Here is a 20,012-nt window from a genome sequence, read left to right as displayed (position 1 = left end):
GTGCCAGGTGACACGATGAGCGAGTTGGACCCTGCAGGGGTCAGAGGGCAGATTTCCCCAGAGATCTGAACGATTAGGACTCTGGGAACCGGGCTTTGCTGCACAAACACTCAAATTTCCCCGTTTTATTAAGGGATTCACTGTCAGAGGGTGGGAAAAAGTGTTCGGGTGTGTGTGCATGGGTGTTTATGTCCATCTCCTGGGTCTGTCCCAAACCCATGTGGTCTGGGGTATCTAATTGATTCTGTGCTGGAGGGCTGCTTGGAAACCCAAATTCAATGTAATTTCATGGCCACATGCACTTTGTTCTTTCTTTGCAAGTTTCTCAGTTGTGTTTGTATAATCTCCTCCTTTTGGGGAAAATCAACTGGAAAAAAACAAGCTTGAGATCCACTGGAAGGGCCTCACAGGAACCTTTTTGATTTTATCGCATCACATAAGATTTGCAGCAGCCTACACACTTCTGAAGAAGCATCTAGGTCACCATCAAATCAAATGTAGCCATGTTAAGATGAGACTAGACAACAAACCTCCTTTGTCCTGTCTGGGAATGTAAATAAGGGAGAAGAGGAGCAGATGGTTTTAAAGAGGGCTCCATGAAAAGAGTGGAGAAAAGATGCAAAAGACCCATTTAGTGGATCAGTCCACTAATGTGTGTTGCTTTCAAGCTGCCTCCCCACTTGGATGAACTGTGCATAGTGGAGGACCTTTTTTACGCTCAGCCACAGAAACTTCACTTTCAAAGTGATTGTTTATATTTTGCATGATGAGTACTTACATTCCATTTATACTTAAGAGTTCACAAGCACTGATGTTAAAGTTTGTGGCTAGCAACTTGCAACCTGAAAATATTATAGGGCCAAGTGATTTGCAAAAATAAATATGACAATAATATGAATACTTTTTTGTAATATCAGTGTCACTGTCTGTTTAAATGTGGACAGCTTTGTTAAGCTGATCCATTACATTCATGTTCATGGTCTTGAGAACTGACATTGTGGTTGAATGGAAAAACAACAATACCATTGTGTATTATGGTATATAATAATTATAATGATAATAGGACTACAGTAATACATAAATAAATATAGCTCACTCACTAACAATATGTGTAAAAAAGAGTTTGACTCATCTTGAAGACTCATTTGTTGAATTGAGTGTTTACAGACTGTTGTTTAATTTTCTTTTCCAGCAGATAAAAGAAAACATTATGTGATGGCTCATTAAAATAGAGAGAAGTTGGTACTTTCTGCATCACACAGTCATAAAAGTGTCTAAATAAAGAAAGAGAATTTGTAGTATCACTGAGTGAATCACTCTTCTATGAACTTATCCTGGTCATAGTTTCCTGTCCGTGTCTTTCTCTGGATTCCTCTCTAGTGATTCAGGTCAGTTTGTTGAGAAGGTCAAACCACTGGTTTGTCATACTGGGACTAACCTCAGCGCAATTCTTTTCCAACCTAAACTGGGACGTGACCCATGACCTGCGCGCCACGCTGTCAAGATCAACACCCTGGACAGCTGAGGCAAGGCTCAGTGGTTTTGACCACATCTCCACTAAACATAGACGACACAGTCCCAGTGTTCTTCATAGTTCTTCGTAGTTTCAGTGCCTTGACATGTTTAGCTGCTTTCACTGTATTTACATCCCTGTTTGGAGGCCTGTGTGTAGTTAGTGAGGAATGGAAGTGGAATAAATCACAAACGCTTCCCTCCAAAAAGCTTTTTTTTCTAACTTTTTCCTCCCTGCCTCCTCCATTCCACACTCCTTCCTCTGCCCTGACCTCATCTTTTTTACCTCCCCCTACTCAAAAGTCCTCTTCCTTTCCTGCTTCTCCTCTTTATCTCATGCTTATCCCCACAATCTTGCCTTCTTCTTGACTTTTCTTCCAACTTTGGCTTTCTGCTCCTTTCTCCTCCTTGCTCTCAACTTTTTCTCCGCTCCAAAATGCTTTGTGGTGTAGGAGACTGCTGGCCTTATTTACAAAAAACAAAGTAATTTGATCCTGGTGGAAGCAAGAAAAAAATTTTCTTTAGTGCCTGTAATTGAAAACAGGATCACAGTGAGCCCCATGAGTCATTCTCTGCTCTCCAATTTCTAAAATTAATTTTGCTTTCTTACAGACTCAAAGGAAATAGTGTCCATGCAATCCCATAACTGGAGCTGATATAGGGGAAAACCTTTTTAGAAAGTAGAGCAGAGGGATAATTCACTCTAAAATCAATGATGTACGACTGATGTTGTTTATGTATTGAGAACATTTGAGTTGATTTGTAGCTCCTGAAAACACTGTTTAAAATCTTCAGTATTTCTCTCGAGCATAAACGACTCGACATGGCTAAATAAGTAAAATCAAATCAATCAAAATTAAAGCCCTAAAATACAGTACATATAGGTATATAGTTTTTTTTTTTTTTTTACCCTAACCCCATCACTCAAATGGAGCTCATCTGCTTCATCAGGACTGTGTGTGTGTGGTTTGATCTGATTTAACGGACAGCGATGGACAAGCAAACAAACACATCAGTGATCAGGCTTTGACTCAAATTTTGCTTCAGTGTGACTGTAACATAGAAAGCCATGACACCCTCCTTTGCGTTCAGAGCCTCCTTCAAGCCAGTAAGAAGAGCACAGTGAAAACACAAACTAGAAAAATACTGTTAAATTAGCATTCAGTTGTTGTAACTTTGACAGAAAATTTTGCCTTCCTGTAAGACTCCATCCCTCGAAAATAAGAAGCAACGAGCATAAATCAGCTCTAATAAGTTCTTACTTACTTATTAATAATTGCTTCAGTGAAAGGCAGTGGCAAACAGAAAGGTCTTCAGCCTTGATTTAAAAGAGGTGAGAGTTGGAGCAGACCTGCAGTTTTCAGGGAGTTTGTTCCAGATATGTGGCGCATAATAACTGAACGCTGCTTCTCCATGTTTAGTTTTGACTCTAGGGACTGAAAGCAGACCTGTACCTGACAACCTCAGAGGTCTGGATGGTTCATAACGTAGCAGCAGATCAGAAATGTATTGTGGCCCGAAACCATTCAGTGCTTTATAAACCAACAGCAGGATCTATTATTTGACTGACAGGAAGCCAGTGTAAAGATCTAAGAACTGGAGTGATGTGATCTACCTTTTTGGTTCTTCTTAGGACTCGAGCAGCAGTGTTCTGAATCAGCTGCAGCTGTCTGATAGAATTTTTAGAAAGTCCTGTAAAGACATCGTTACAGTAGTCTAGTCGGCTGAAGATAAATGCATAGACAAGTTTTTCCAAATCCTGCCGAGACATAGGTCCTTTTATCCTGGATATATTCTTAAGATGATAGTAGGCTGACTTTGTAATTGTCTTAGTGTGGCTGCTGAAATTCAGGTCTGAGTCCATGATTACACCGAGGTTTCTAGCTTGGTTTGTAGTTTGCAACATTACAGATTGAAGCTGAGCAGAGACTGTTAGTCGTTCTTCCTCGGCTCCAAAAACAATTATCAGTCTTATCTTTGTTTAACTGAAGAAAACTCTCACACATCCAATCATAGATTTGTTCAACGCATCTACTCAGCGTTTGTTTTGGATTATAGTCCCCTGGTGATGTGGTTATGTAGATTTGTGTGTCATCTGCATAACTATGGTAACATATTTTGTTGTTTTCCATGATCTGAGCTAGAGGAAGCATATAAATGTTGAATAGTAGAGGCCCCAGAATGGAGCCCTGGGGTACTCCGCTTGTCATTTTCATCCGCTCAGATGTGTAATTACCATTAGACACAAAGTAGTCTCTATCATTTAGATAGGATTTAAACCAATTTGGTGCTGTACCAGAGAGTCGCACCCAGTTTTCCAGTCGGTCCAGTTGTATATTGTGGTCGACCATGTCAAACGCAGCACTGAGATCCAGTAATACTAAGACTGAAATTTTGCCACTGTCTGTGTTTAAATGAATGTCATTGAGGACTTTGACAAGAGCAGTTTCAGCGCTGTGATGTGGTCGAAATCCTGATTGGAAGACATCAAAACAGCCATTTATTTTTAAGTAATTGTTCAGCTGTTGAAAAACAGCTTTTTCAATGATTTTACTTAAAATTGGGAGGTTTGATATGGGCCTATATTATTCATTACTGATGTCTCTAGATTGTTCTTCTTCAGGAGTGGTTTAATGACTGCAGTTTTCATGGCTTGGGGGAAGACGCCTGAGAGAAGAGACATGTTGACAATCTGTAGCAGATCTGGAGTCTTGCAGTCTGAAACTTTTTTGAAGAACCCTGCTGGTAAAATATCAAGGCAGCAGGAGGAAGATTTCAAATGCCGTATTATTTCTTGCAGGTTTTTGTCATTGATTGGATCAAATTGTGGCATGGTATTAGAGTTGATTTTAGGTGGACACATTGAGTGAGAAATTCAGCTCCTTAATGAAGCTTAATTAGTCTCAAAACCAGCACACATAAATAGCAGGGGCGTGCACATTGTCTTGTATCTGCGCATAGAAAAGCATACTTGTGAGGGACACTCACAACTGCTCAGCACTTGCTCATCTAGACAGTGATTGATTTACAGTTATCTCCCCTCCTGTTCTCGTCTCCAGTTACTCATAATTGCATATCAATTAATAATGGCCACAAGTTTGGGGTAAGTATGATGGCTTGCGTTGTGCTCCCCCACCACCCCATCGAAGCTTAGAATATTTGCAGGTAATTGTCAACGAAGTTTCGAAGCCCCAAAAATGGTATGCAGGACAGCCCTAGTTAGCATGTTTGTGTACGTCACTAGTTAGAAGGACTGACAGTCATCTCAAACATTGTGGGCATTTTAACATAATATTTGATAAAGTGCTGCTAAAATATTGGAGCCAGATCAGTTGGCCTGTGACTGAGATAAGAAAAAGCATTGCAAACCATGTTTATACCCAAACCAGATCATTCATTTGAGAAAATCCACCAAACGTGTTCAGTTACAGTATGTGGTGTTCTCATCTCTTTTCGACCTGGCATGAACCTGTAGTTTCTCAATCAGGCCAGTGTTTTGACTGGCCTATGTCTGGTAGGGTTGGGTTAAGTCCACCACCCAGACATTTTTCATGTGGAGGTCAAATTTCTTTTAACATTTATAGCGTCATGCTCCAAGCGGCTGTCTCCTGACACCTGTGTTTACGAGCTCAGAACCACTATGGCTCTGCAGCACTTTGGCACACCATCATGGAAGGGTTTAAAGAATGAATACCTCTGTGTGATAGATGATCAGTTTATCCAGATGTTTTACAATCGTCGACTCCTGAGTCCTTCACCAGTCTGCTTTTATTCGCTGTCAAAACAACAGAATTGTACGCTTCACTTACAGCTTGACATTCTTATATCAACATTGCTACACTGTGGGATTCGTAGTTTACTTAAATTGAAGACACTGGACTGAAAGTGTTTACTACCTGTGATGAAAGTGATTTATTTTCAATGTTAGGTTTCCCGCAGTAATAGTCTAGGACTTTTTGTTCCTTTTGTGTGTGTTGTGCATTTGCCAAGTCGTTTACAGTGTTTGACTCTATGTTGACTCGGGCCAAAGGGGCGGTGTGCTTTCATGAAGGACAGTTAACAATGCTCTGAAGAGTCTTGCTGCTTCTGTCTGGGAAACCAGCTAGTTAAGATGCAGGAGACACAGACCTGAGGTCCAGGTTTTTTCCATCTTCACCAGGAGATTGGTGTGTGCTTACTATTTGTTAAACATAACAGACAGCTTGTTAACACAATAGATGTGGGTGGCATTGTTTTGCAGAACCCTGTATTCAAACAAGGAAATAGGCACTTATTTCAGAACAAGACCTCACATGAAATACAGGTACTGCATTGGTCTGTACACATTGTAAGATTATAAAATTGAAATACTGTTCTGTAATTAGGGGCCAAATCACAGCCAGGGGCACACTTCATTGTGTATTTTATCACAGATAAGGTAACAAGTAACATCCATTAACCGTCATTTTTTCCACTTTTAAACTCGCAGTACTATCAAATAAGAGGTGTGATACAGAATTGGAGTGGGATTTTTAGGTTTTGAGACTGTGGAAAATAAGAATTCTGCTGCAGCTACATCTGGGTGACAAATATATGTAGAGCTGTAACAAAACAACTCAAAACAACTTTTTTTTTTTTTTTTTGGTCAAAAAAATAGTCCAAAATCCAAAGGTTTTTAGTTCAATATCAAAAAGAAATGTCTTAAATCTTTACAACTGAGGGACTGGAACCTTTGAATGATTGGGATTTTTTTCCTAGGAATAAATCGACAATTAATTAATTGATTGTCATAAACTCAATCTGAAACAATTTTGACAATCAGCAACTCTTAAAGGATATCTCTGGCATTACTTTATTTTAGAATTTTGCAGGTGTAGCAGCTGTTGGATAGTATTTGAGGCTTCTATTCAAGTGTCTGTCAGCCCAGTGCTTTTTATGTCCCTTCCCTTTGATGCTTTGGTGGCATCCTGCCTCAGGTAAGGCTCGGTTGTCACAGCGTTGCCTGTCAAGGTGTGCTAGCCCCTGGCCAACATCTCTGTTTACAGCACATAGCTGTCATAGCAGTAAGAGAGAGAGAAGGACTGACATGAGCAGTAGCAAACGAATGATAAAAAGAAACAAAGGTTGTGTAGGGTGGAAATAATGTGATTCTGGAGGGTTTAGAAAAAGGACAATAAATGTAATTTTCAAGATAAAAGCCAGATGAATGGGAGAGAGGAAGATGGTGAGTCAAACTGGAGAGACAATAGAAAACTAAGCGATGGAGTGGAGAAGGGAAATTGATGACAAGAGAGGAAAGGGTGAGGTTGAGAGAAAAAGACACGAACAGAGGTAAGGGAATGTGGGAGGTTCAGAGGGAGAGGTGGAGGGCAGTAAGTCGCAGTAAGTTGCTGACTGACTGCTGGAACAGGATGGGGAAGTGGTGAAGGAGGCCAGGAGAGCTGCTTCCATAGGTGGGTCTCTATAACACACACACACACACACACACACACACACACACACACAATGGAGCACATTATAAAAGTAAACGTTGAATACAAACTTCTGTTGAGTTTCTACAGTAATGTTATTCTTTACTGAATTTCTTCCATTAATCAGTGCAGTGCCAGTTTGAAGTGTACATTGCCTGAGTGATAGGAGTGAACCGGCTCGTTGTCTGGACTTCTTCTCCTCGTGGCAGGCCAAATGTTTGTGGAATAAAATTTGTGCCTGAGCTGGAATCCAATAGCTGTTTAATTCTTGGCTGCCAGTCCAGGCTAACTCTAACTGTGTGTGTGTGTGTGTGTGTGTGTGTGTGTGTGTGTGTGTGTGTGTGTGTGTGTGTGTGTGTGTTCATGTTTTCATTTCATGTTTTCATGTGCTTGTACATGGGTCCGCCTTACAGGTCAGCTATGTGATCAAAAGGAGTGTGTATGAAACTCAAGCATGTACTCTCCCTGTGTGTGTCTGTGTGACCCAGGCCTGCTCTGTGAGTGGATCATGTTTCAGCCTCTGTTCCACTCTCGCATTAACAGGACAGTAACACTGCGCTGTGGAGAGGGAGGGAAAGGGAGGCCTTGTGAGGGGGACACAGCTACATGAACCAATGTACATACAGACACAAACATACACACTGTGGATTCCTCATCTAAGCTGACTTAACACATTGTTAAGCAGAGCTACAGCCACTTTCTGCATGCACATTCATGACTGTTAACAGACCTGAATGAACATATTAAATGTTGAATATTTATCTTACTGTTGGACACACATCCAATAGGCATTCCACAGAAAGACGTTAAGCTAATCATTGTCAAATCAAACTGCAAGGATAACCTCCTGCCAAGTGCAAAGTACTTTAATAGTGCAGAGTATATTTTCTTATAGTTTTCTGTTGAGTCAAAAGTCTGTGTTGACATGAGATCGGACATTGCCTCTGTTTGAAGGTGTGTGTGTTGTTTGATTAAAAAGCAGGCTAAGACAACTATACAGATTTATCAGCTGCTTCGGCTCCAAATTTTTAGAGGGTGGAGCCAAAGTCCTGATGATTGGCCAGTTTACTACTGTCAGTAGTGATTTTCATGGATCAAGACATTGCTGATAATTAAAGGAATCATTTAACTTTTTGAGAAATACTTTTTTTGTGAGATTAGACAAGAAGCTTAATACCATTCTCACATCTGCCTGTTAAATATAAGGCTACAACCAGCAGCAGGTTAGCTTAGCTTAAAATAAAGACCGGACATAAGGGGAAAAAGCTATGCCTCTGCCTCTGTGTTAAGGTAACAAATGCATCCTCCAGCATTTCTCAAGCTCAGTATTTATTAACAAATTATATCAAGTTTCTTTACAAAAGAAGCCTAAAAGTGTAATTTTGCAGTTTTACAGGGTTTATGTTCCAGACTATTTCTTAGCCAGGACCAGTAACAGCCTCCTCTGGATGTTTTTGCACTCGGTTATTGAATGACTTATACAAGTGAGATATATAGCCAGTTTATTAGTGAGCTTTAGAAGTGACGGTAGGCAGATTGTTTTTGTTTGTTTGTTTTGCCTTGGGACAGAGCCAGGCTTGCAGTTTCCTCTTTTATCCAGTCTTCATGCTTTTGAAGCTAAGCTCATCGGTTGCTAGCTGTAGCTTCTTATTAAGTGGATGGATATGAGAGTGTTGTCAATTTTCTCATTTAACTCCCCATCAGAAAGCAAATCAGCGTTTTGCTAAAAATGTCATACTGCTTTATGTTTTTGTGCAGCTTGACGGTACAGTAAGTTGTTTTCATAGGATCTCAAATTCTTCAAGTTATGTGGATGTTTTCCAATACCATACTCTGCCACGCATCTCTCTTCTCTACTTCCTTGTCTTACTTATATTACCAGTTTTTCATATCCTCAACATTGCTAATCAGACATTTATCTCTCGCATATCTCCACCCAATTCCATTCTTACCCTTAATCCTCATCTCATTCCCTCTAACCTTCTCTCTTTCTTTCTCTTTCTTTGTTAAATTAGGGCCAGAGGTGATTCCCAGCTACAGCAGCAGTGCCATGTCTGAGGCAGTGGTGCCGGATGTTATGGTGCCCCCAGCGGTGGGTGGCCTATATGGGGAGAAGGCCGGTGGCCCTGTGGTGGACTTCAGTTATGTGGGCATTGATGCTATTCTGGAGCAGATGAGGAGAAAGGCCATGAAGCAGGGCTTTGAGCTCAACATTATGGTTGTGGGTAAGTAGGGCATTTTGTACACTTGCTAACTTTTCTGTTAGTCGTTTCAGGGATTGTACTGAAAACCTGACATGACTGCATAATAACATACTGTACACCGAAAAGATGGATGTTTAATTATGAAGATGAACTTTCATTCTTAGCCTTGTCATCAAGTGCAGACTCCAAAGTGTACATGTAGTATCAGCCCGTTTGCTATTATAGCTACATGTGTGTTTATCTCAAACATCTTCAGTCAGCTGTGTCCTGTTATTCAGGTTTTCCCTCTAATCAAGTTATGACATAAAATGGAGGCCTCAAACTTATTTTAATAAGTAGTCACACACAGTAAACTCTCCTTCTCACTGAGCTCTCATCACTGTGATCAGACACCTTTAAAACAGGAGCTAATTACACACACACACATACACACCTCAACAGTGCTGTAGACAGGCCACCATAAAACCCACGCCACCATAAAACCCACGCCACCTCCCTACGGTGTGTCTCCTCCTGGATGATGACGCGCCGGTTGGTCTGTGTTTCATCGTCAAATAAAAAAGCTTGCTTAAGAAGCAGCCTCAGGGATGAGATTTAGTTGTGTAAAGTTGTGGGGGCAATGGTAAACAAAGCTGGTTTCCATGTGTTTTTTGCTTTCAGGTGAAATTATATTCCACCACTTGAAAAAGAGAGCAGTGAAGGAAGGAGTCCGTTTTAATTTTTATTTTTGGGAAGAACTGGGTACAAAAGAGGGAAGAAGGAAAAAGTCTGCAGTCTGTATTTGATAGCAAAGACACATAGACAGACCGACATACTTGGTGATCTTTTTGATCACTGATATTAAGATATTAAGTCAGTTTTCGTTTGCTAATAATTTTGTCTTGCCCTCATTACGAAGAAATGTTGTCACCAAACTTATTTCATCACAGTTTTAAACAAAATTTGCTCTTCTGTAGCCTACCACATAAGCAAGCGTGGGACTTTGGCACCACATTACTGTTGGTGGTTGTTAGTGGAAGAATGTTGGACCGAGACACTTTGGGAGATACAGCTGTTACAGAAACAGCCAAATCTTAAACTTCCCAGTGAAGTTTGAACTTTCTGCATTATCATCTGCAGCTGTTAGTTTCTGTATTAGTTGTAAGGATCCATGTTTGCATGTAACATGTGGTGCTGACTGTCTGTACTGCATCTTCATCAGTAAGGGTCTTCATGTTGACTTAACCTGAATTTGAACTGTGAATGCTGCTGCTCAGTGGGCCCCTCCGAGCTCCTCCTCATCAACCTGTGGTGATGTTAGTGTGTTGTGCAGGGGTCACAGATGGTCCCATTAATATAAACAGACAGTTAATAATGACTCAGAGATAGGGAGTCTTGCTGGTTCATCAGCTTCTACACCAAGTCGTTCTTATGCAGGTGGAGAGCATTTTATCAGCCAACACAAACTTCCAGACACACATCATTATAAGCAACCATTTATGTATTAAGTTTAAAAGTGTGTGCAAATGCCTCCTGACTGTTTTACCGAGGGGTCTTATCTGTCTTATTGATGGTGTGTTTGGGCTGTTGTCATGTCTATAAATGGCTTTCCTGGCAGTGTTTGTGCAGACAGACACCTGCAGCTTGTCACTGCCTCAGCCCAACAACTGACAGCCTGGAGTCATCCTGAGTCTTAAACTGCCATGGAAAATAATCACTGACTCTTGTTTGGGTTTATTATTGTGATGAGCAGTGTAAGCGTAAGAGGACTTCTTTTTTTTCCCTTGAGGTGTGTGTGTGTTTCTTTTCAGTCTGTCTACTGCTCTAACTGTGTTTTTTGCTTACAGGACAGAGTGGCCTAGGAAAGTCTACTCTGATGAACACGCTGTTTAAGTCTAAAGTCAGCCGTAAGTCAGTGCTGGCCACGGCCCAGGAGAAGATCCCCAAAACGATCGAAATAAAGTCCATCAGTCATGGTATTAAACTCTTCTCTGTGCCCCTTCTGTTTTCTGTATGTCTGTGTCAGTAGGTCTGTCAGCCAAAATACACCCCTCTCATACTTATTTCTTCTTCTCTCGTATGTCTGTACACTTTCCCCTTTGTCAGCCATGGCAAAGTCTACATACTGCTTGTCTAGTCCCCCCCAAAATTTAGAACCGTATCCCTCTTTGTCTCTAGTTTTCTAATTGTTATTGTATTTAAGTTTATTTTTCTAATTAAGAAATCGGCAGGGGAACTGCAGAATCAAGACAATTTTTTTACATTTACAATGCCTGGTTCAGTAGATGTATATAAAGTGCACAGTATACCACAGTATATACAGTGTGCTGCAACTGGCTGACCTGATGCGTTCCTTTGTGTGCAGACATTGAGGAGAAGGGAGTGAGAATGAAGCTGACAGTCATTGACACGCCAGGCTTTGGAGACCAGATCAACAATGAGAACTGGTATGCTACAATTCTGCCATCATTGTGTTCACTTTATAAACAGCAAGATTTAAATTGTGTCTAACCAAATTGTAACCCTACTTTTCCTGTTGTCTTACATTTCCTCTACCTATCATGTCACTTAATATCCTATCTACCCCTTCCCTTCCTTGTCTACTTCTGTGTTGCTTCCTCCTTTCCTCTTATATGTGTCTGTCTCTTCCTTTTCCACTCCTCCATCATCATTCCCTCGATTCATCCCTGTCATGATGTAGCTGGCAGCCCATCATGAAGTTCATTAATGACCAGTACGAAGCGTACCTGCAGGAGGAGATAAATATCAACAGGAAGAAAAGGATTCCTGACTCCAGAGTTCACTGTTGCATATACTTCATCCCCCCGACCGGACACTGGTAAGGACGCATTGAAGCCTGGTTTTATTTATATATATATATATATATATATATAGATAGATATATAGATATAGATAGATATATAGATATAGATATAGATATATAGATATAGATATAGATATAGATATATAGATATAGATATATAGATATAGATATAGATATATAGATATAGATATATAGATATAGATAGATAGATCTATCTATCTATCTATCTATCTATCTATCTATCTATCTATCTATCACATGAGCACATAAAACACTAAATTATATCAGTGCTGCCATCAGTTTAAGATGAGAAAGAGCACAAGATGTTGGACACTTTTGAGAACTCATTTCCTCACTTTGAGAGTTAGATGAGAAGATTGAAACCACTCTGATGTCTGTAAAGTAAATATGAAGCTGTTGCCAACATCTAGCTAATTTAGCCAACTAACAGATGCCCTGTGGAGCTCTGTTGTATATTGTATATTTACATTTTTACTCACCAACATATATCATGTGTATCTTTTGAGGTCTTACAAAAGTGTTAAATGTAATTCCTTCTTCATAAAACATTTACAAAGCTGATTTTTAAAGTATTTCATATCATGTGTTGTTAATATTTTTGTTTACTAGCTTGCAGTCCTCTTCTTCCCTGCCTCTGTTGGCATATTACAGCCACCTTTAGATCAGTGGAATAGGGGGAAACCATTGGTAGAACTGTATCAGGCATGTGCATCCTCGTGCAAGACAAAAAAAACGGGGCCCGCTCACAAAAATACTACTCCATAGTACCGCTAGAGGTCAGAAATTCCACGGGGTGTGAAACAAAGCCATCTTTAGATCTTTCATTCTGTTCCTAGTTTTTGTACTAGGCTAAGTTAGCTGGCTACTGGCAGTAGCATCATGTTTGGCATACAGACATGAGAGTGGTATCAATCTTTCCATCGAACTCTCTGCGAAAACTCTTCTCATCGAACTCCCACTCGACTTTGGCTATCCGTCAAGTCATTTCATTACTTGTCTACACGCCTGCACTTTGAAGCAAGTTCAACATACCCAAGATATATTTTTGTTATCTGGCTTCACTAAGCCTAACAACCACAATCACGCTAAGCGATCACACGAAAATTGTTATCAACTCGATTAGTCGACCCAGGGTTAACCCTGAATTTGTCCCTCTAACCCAAGATCCTGCTTCGTAGTACAGGCCTCTGACTTGCCCCTGAGTGACAATACCATTAAATTACATTAACTGGAAAAACAACTGTCATTGTTACTGGCAATAACAGTCTGTTGAGCATTTGTTAACAGATCATATATTGATACAGACTTTTATTTTCAGTGTGCAGTGATGTGAAACATCTCTCTGCCATTATTGAACACACGCACACAGATTTCCGCTCAGCACGATGCAACATATCCCAGAACACAATGCACACACACACACACACTGGAAAGATGGGCTCCTCTCGCCAGGCCCTGAAGCAGCACAATGTCCCGAGTTTCTCCTCCTGGATCTCTTACAGACACACACATCTGGCTCTGATCGAACTGCATAAACTGCCGTCCCTCTCCACTGTGTTGGATCGGCCTCTCACTGTTCGGGGTCTACTAGCAGAAGAAATAAGAGGGGGGAGGGTGCACACAGTCCCACGTGTCCATTAAGTGATAGATTCACTGTGCATTTTATAGCTATTGCATTTGTGTAACTCTAGTCGAGTGCAGTGGTCGGTCTTGGGAAAATGTTGAGCAGCTGTGGATTGTCAGCCTCATTCGAGCACACACACAAAGACACACAGTTGACCATAGAGCAGCCATTCAAGTGCTGCACTTTGTGTCATGGCCTGTCTTTACTCAGGCAGGGGGCTGGTGTGAAATGGCCCCCTGTCTCTGTGCCCCATCCAGCAACGTTTCATGTTGATCCAGCACTACAGATGTCACATGGGCTGGCCAGCAGCTGCTCAGGGTTTGCCTTAAAAAGTCTAATGGGAGAGAGGCAGGAAGGATGAGGGAGACAGAGAGTCTGTGTGGGTGTCTGGGAGCTTGCAGTCAATTTTGCCTTTTCAGTGTGCTCTCGCATGGCACACGAGACGCCGTGGTGACAATGGATTGTCTTTGTCAAAGTGTTGTTAGCCAGAAAGCACTCCCGTAAACCACATGCAGATGCTCTTTCCAAACTGCGGGAAAAGGCCTGAGCTGTTCCACAGACCACAAGTCCTTTTCATCCTCATCAAGCAGCTGTTCACACACATTGTAGAGTATGATTACTGCAATAGTTGGAACTGTAAATACTGTATGTTAGCACAGTAGTTCTCTATCAGTCTCTATCTGGGTTGTTAGGAACATCTGCCCTCTGGTGGAAGAGTTTTGTGTTACACATTCATTTCAGGTTCTCGTGTATTTACATCTTATGTCTGCTTCCCTCTGTCCCTGGTTCTCATGTGTTGCCTTTTTCTTTCTCAGTCTGCGGCCTCTTGATGTAGAATTCATGAGACGTCTCAGTAAGGTGGTCAACATTGTCCCAGTCATTGCCAAGGCAGACACACTCACCCTGGAGGAGAGGGACTTCTTCAAAAAGAAGGTAACGTCTTACCAATCTTCTTTTCTTTTTACATTTGTTTCTTTATAGAATTCATATCATTTTATCTTAATTTAATTCTTTTTCTTTTGTTAAATCCCCATTTATGATATTAAAATAAAATGCTCATTTTTAATCTCTCTCTCTCCATGCTTGCTTTTTTTAATGTTTGTGGTGCAGCAACTGGTGATCAGATATATTCCTGTGGTTTTCTGTAGTGCTTCTTTCTGGTACTTCCCTCCTGCTCTCTGAATCATCAGACAACATGGCTGTAGTCCAGCAAGACCTCAAGAGCGTCTCTTTCATTTTTCCCACTCTTTACCCTTTAGTTTCTCCACTTCCTCCTCACAGTTAATAAGGCTGCAGCCGTTCATTTGTATGTTTTTACTGGCATTACTTCAAGGATCTCAGGGTTTTCCCTCCTCTCATTAGCAATGAGGAAGCTAAACTCCCCCTGGTTTATGTGCGTGTGCACGTGTGTGTTTGTATATGTGTATGGCAGACTTGGTGTACGCACAGGTTTATGCATAGGCTTCCATCTTGTGAGGTTTTCTGTTTTGTTTGTACACAGGGAGCAATTAACGACTAAGCTCAAACTTTTGGAGTAGATTAGAAGGCAGATTTGTGTTAATACCACCTTAATCTGTACCGTGCGGCAATTTAGGTACATTTGTTTGATGTCTCTCAAGACTACATCAAGCAGGTCTGCCTAATTACTCTTCTAATTGAAGGTCTCAGCTTATGTCCTTTCAAAACTGTAGCAGGTTAAAAGTTTGTTTATTCCTTTTGTTTGAAATTGCTCTCACCAGATCAGGGAAGAGCTGCGAGCCAACGGGATTGACGTATACCCCCAGAAAGAATTTGACGAGGATGCTGAGGACAGAATGATCAATGAGAAGATCAGGGTGAGGGGATCATTTAAACCACTTGCCTTAAAAAGTAGAGTTGTCACAATTTTAACTAAAAAACGCAAATCAATTGAAACGAGCATTCGATGCACAAATCCAGTTTGTCTGAAGAAAAACAAACATTACCAATGACTTTTTGCAAGATGATGTCGTAAAGTTACCCTCTTGCCTTTTAACATTGTATTAAAAATTGTCATTTCACTTTAAATAAATGATTTAAATTTGACCATATGGTGTGGTGGAAGTGTACATTCCAAAAAATATATTCTTAGTAATATTCTTAATATCTTAATAATATTATTTTTGAAGAAGAATTTGAAAATGTAAATGACAATTGTCAGACCACGACCAGCGATGAAAAAAAATGTTTTAATCAAAACATTTATCGTGACCTTAAAATAGAAAGTCAAATTGAATCATGCATTTGGAGAATCGTGACACTCGTGGCAGGAGTTGTGACTATTATCCTCATTTATGCTCAGAGTCATTTTTAATGTACTTGACTTCACTCATTTCTGACCCCATTGACTGTTGATCTTTAACCTGTGAGCAGGAGATGATCCCATTTGCTGTGGTGGGCAGCGATCAGGAGTACCAGGTCAACGGCAGGAGGCTGCTGGGGAGGAAAACCAAATGGGGAACCATTGAAGGTACAACATTCACCCCTTCTTTCCTCCTGTTTAAATGTTTCGCCTGTTTTCCCTTTTTTGTTTGTCTATTCAAATTTATATTGAGAGACACTTTTAGGACAGAATCTGTCAGCATCCACATAACTAACTTTTTTTTGTTGAGAAGAAAAGACAAAAGGGAGATGGGTAAAGACCTCACTGAGTCCGTCAGTCAATAAAACAAAGCTCCATTCAGTCTTCAGACTGGTGTCGTGTGCCGTGCAGCTGGCTCAGGCCTTCAGCAGACACACGCTGTCTGAAGAGGCCTGATTTGTTTACTTGGTTCCCCCAACCCACACATCCCCTATTGTATCACAAAAGGTACACTGTGGAAACTCATATAGGAAATAAAACATGTTGAGGAGAGTAAAAACTTTATGGATGTAGCTGTCTTTTATTCCAATTTATAGTATCAAGTGAAAAAACCCAATAGATTTTTTTTTTCTTTTTTGTTTTTCTTTATCGTTATTCAGCTTGCCAAAAGACAAGTACTGTAACAGTACAGTGTTGGGTTTTGTTAACAACCATTCTTACTGCAGGATTTGTCTTTCAATATTTAATTATGTTATCCACTCCAGACAGGAGGCACCACCCCTCTATCAAGTGTCTCATTAAGGAAGTATAATTTCCTGCAGAGTGTGCAGAGCTGACACACACACACACACACACGTCTGGCAGGATTGCTTCTTTTTTAGTAGATAGGCTCTTATCTCTTCAGAAGGACTTTATGTAGATGAAGTTATTAACAGAGATCTGCATTGGTTTAGGGCATCCGAGTGTTGAGATGACATACAGCATTTGTCACACTGAGATCACTGACTCCACCTAGTGGACTCTTTTGGAAACTTTATGGCAAGGAAACAGCTCACAGCTGTCATACTGTTTGTTTTTGGATTTTTTTCATCAGTCAGTCCTACTGTCACCTGTTTTAACTGACCTTAAATTATTTCTGATAGCTCATACTTTCTCTCTCTCCTTTAGTTGAGAACATAGCCCACTGTGAGTTTGCCTATTTACGGGATCTCCTCATCAGGTAAGGGAGTTTTCTCTCCATATCAATATGTCTTAAATTCTTTCATGCAGACTTGTGATGTGTATGTTTAAAGGTCCCGTCTAAAATTGTGTTATGAAATTAAAGAAATGCTCTGCTTTCATTGTTAATTTGTATCTAATATTTATACTAAAGGGTTAAATTATTGCAAAATTCTTAAAAATTACATTTATTTGATCCATCCAGTGAAAGCATCCAGAATCTAAATGAATATGGAAATACTTTTGATTTCAAATATTTTAAACTGCAGAAACAGAAACTTCATTTAGAGTCAATTCTCAGTAGTGGTGCAAGTGGGTGAAAAATTGGTTCACATAAGAGTCTTGATTCTCATCTCTTAAAATTCAGAATCGATTCACAAATGTCAAAAATCTATTTTCTAAATCTTAATTAATAACTTGATGTTTACGGAACAAAAAAGGCAGAAAATCAACAGCGAGGGCAATGCAGCACCCCGATTATCTACTTTGCACAAACACTAGAGTCATCTTGTAATCAGTCTTCAAATAGTCAGTAGTTGCAAGCATTTCCATTATTTGATTTCTAAATAATTACCTTGGCAAGCCGAATGTGAAGTAGGCCACATGTTTGTGAATACCTTTTACGCCATCACCCAAAACGTTAACAGAGCAGAGCAGCGATCAGCAGTAACAAAGGAGACCAGCTGACCAACACACATGCAGCATTACACAACTTAAACCAACTCTGTGGTGATCAAAATAACGGCACGCATGTAATTCTGCACGGAACACATTTTTGAATGGAGGGGGACTTTAGATATTATTGTAAAGTTGTCTGTCTCTTGTACTGATTTCTTATGGGTGTGTAAATGTGTGTTTTTTTCAGGACCCATATGCAGAACATTAAGGACATCACCAGCAGCATCCACTATGAAATGTATCGCGTGAGGCGCCTCAATGAGAATAACACGGTGGTGGCTCATGCCAATGGTATCCCTGAACATCATCTTGCTGCCCATGAGATGTAGACACCGCCCGCCCCGCTGCAGCTGACCTCAACTGGGTCTAATTAATTTGCTATAAGACTTTGACCTTCATTGACAGTCTTCCCACCACTCCAGCCCTCCACTCCATCCATCTTTTTCTCACAGGTGGGATAGAAACTTAAAAGCCTGCCAGGGGGACTTTATTTTCAGTGACTTTTGGCGGCTAAATGGGCTGTTTCATATCAGTTTATTGCCTCATTAACAAACACTATCCTCTCACTATCGTTGACAAAGAGAGTGAAGAGAAGTTTGATTCTTTGTAATGTGCTGCAGCTTGATTTTTACCTGCTTCCAGATCTTACAGTTAACCTTTGGTTTTTACTTGTGGTGCCAAACATTAGGCATCTGCCAAAGAGAACGAGCTGATGCTTGATATCTGCAAGCGCCAGAATTGCCTTAATCAGTAACATGTTAACCTCGTCCACTTTTGCTTTTTTCAAGTTTGATATTTCTTAGCAGTGCTTATAAGATTTCATGCAGTGACAGAAGCACAGTTTTCTGTCTTTATGCACACAGCTGTATCAATATATGTGGGAAGTGATGATATTCATTATTGCACTTGATCACTACATAGTCTGTCATTGACAAGCATGTTGGAAGGGTGCTGGGCAGCACTTTGCCAACATGTGACACACACACGCAGGCATACCAGTCTGTGTGTGTGTGAGATGCAACATCATTCAGCTCTCTCCCCACAGTTACACAACAACAGAGATGGTTGTCAAATAGCACATCATATGTTTGAGTTTATCATTTTATTTTTGTCACAAGCTGTGTTTTGCTTTAACTGTTAAATGTTTGTGTCATGTTAAATATGGATGTCAGGTCCTTGACATCTTTTTAAATTCCCAGTAATAAATGTCATTGTTTATTAATAGAAATATCTTAAGAGTGATTTAAGATGAGTAGGTATTTATGCACGATATAAAATGTGAACGTTTGTCATCAGTTGTGGTCCACTTATTCGGATTATTCGCACAAACACATACAGACACAGACACATACAAGCACACACACAAATATTTTTCCTGCTTTTGGGCCCATCGAAGTGCCTTATTTATTGGAGAATGTTTGCTAGCATGTTGGCTGAAACTGGAAAGAGAGCAGGTTTGTTGGTGCCAAGATGAGCTACATTTAGACATTTTTCAATGCTTTCACTTCATTTATCTATAAAAAGAAATATTTTCTTCCATTGACCAGCCTGCTTTTACTCCTGTTTTCCATAATATACAAAGGATCTTTATCTGTTTGAACCGTATAGTATAATTCCCTAAGCTGTCACTGTCATGCTCTGTCCTGTATATTCTTCTGTGTTCTGATGCATTTTTTTGTACTTGTATTATTGATAATAACAAATTTTCCTTTATCTTATTTTAAAGAAATAAAGATTAAAGTTGTAAATATATACTTTCTCTGATGTTGTTGATTTAGTTAGAATTTCTTTCTATTTTTGAGCATTTGTCTTTTAAAGCTAAACTGTTTTTTAACCCATGAATGCATTCCACCAATTTTACACATTAAGGTGATTGCAGGTGTTTATACATATATACACATATATACACATGTGTGTGTGTGTGTGTGTGTATATATATATATATATATATATATATATATATATATATATATATATATATATATATATATATATATATATATATATATATATAAATATATATATAAATATATATATATATATATATATATATATACACATACACATATGCAATCACTTTAATGTGTAAAATTGGTGGCTTCACCAATATTGGGGCTGCAGAGGAAGCTTCATGTAATCTCATTAAATTGTCATTGTGGCATTGTGGTTTATGTGATGCATG

At 39.8% G+C, this 20,012-nt stretch overlaps 1 protein-coding gene across 4 annotated transcripts in view; it reads left to right on the top strand.

Moving 5' to 3' along the window:
- LOC141019140 (neuronal-specific septin-3-like) overlaps positions 1 to 19,582 on the top strand; it is a 92,526-nt gene extending 72,944 nt beyond the window's left edge. For all 4 annotated transcript variants that reach the window (XM_073493969.1, XM_073493972.1, XM_073493970.1 and 1 more), the window contains 9 exons: positions 8,978 to 9,187; positions 10,993 to 11,121; positions 11,511 to 11,592; positions 11,847 to 11,984; positions 14,430 to 14,547; positions 15,354 to 15,449; positions 16,006 to 16,102; positions 17,102 to 17,153; positions 18,018 to 19,582. In XM_073493969.1, coding sequence (XP_073350070.1) covers positions 8,978 to 9,187; positions 10,993 to 11,121; positions 11,511 to 11,592; positions 11,847 to 11,984; positions 14,430 to 14,547; positions 15,354 to 15,449; positions 16,006 to 16,102; positions 17,102 to 17,153; positions 18,018 to 18,159 — 1,064 coding nt within the window. In that variant the 3' untranslated portion in view covers positions 18,160 to 19,582. The remainder of the gene's footprint in view (positions 1 to 8,977; positions 9,188 to 10,992; positions 11,122 to 11,510; positions 11,593 to 11,846; positions 11,985 to 14,429; positions 14,548 to 15,353; positions 15,450 to 16,005; positions 16,103 to 17,101; positions 17,154 to 18,017) is intronic.
- Positions 19,583 to 20,012: the final 430 nt, after the last annotated feature.

This window comes from Pagrus major, chromosome 23 (assembly GCF_040436345.1).
Source record: "Pagrus major chromosome 23, Pma_NU_1.0".
NCBI classification, from domain to species: domain Eukaryota; kingdom Metazoa; phylum Chordata; class Actinopteri; order Spariformes; family Sparidae; genus Pagrus; species Pagrus major.
This window is presented reverse-complemented; position numbering and strand designations above follow the sequence as displayed.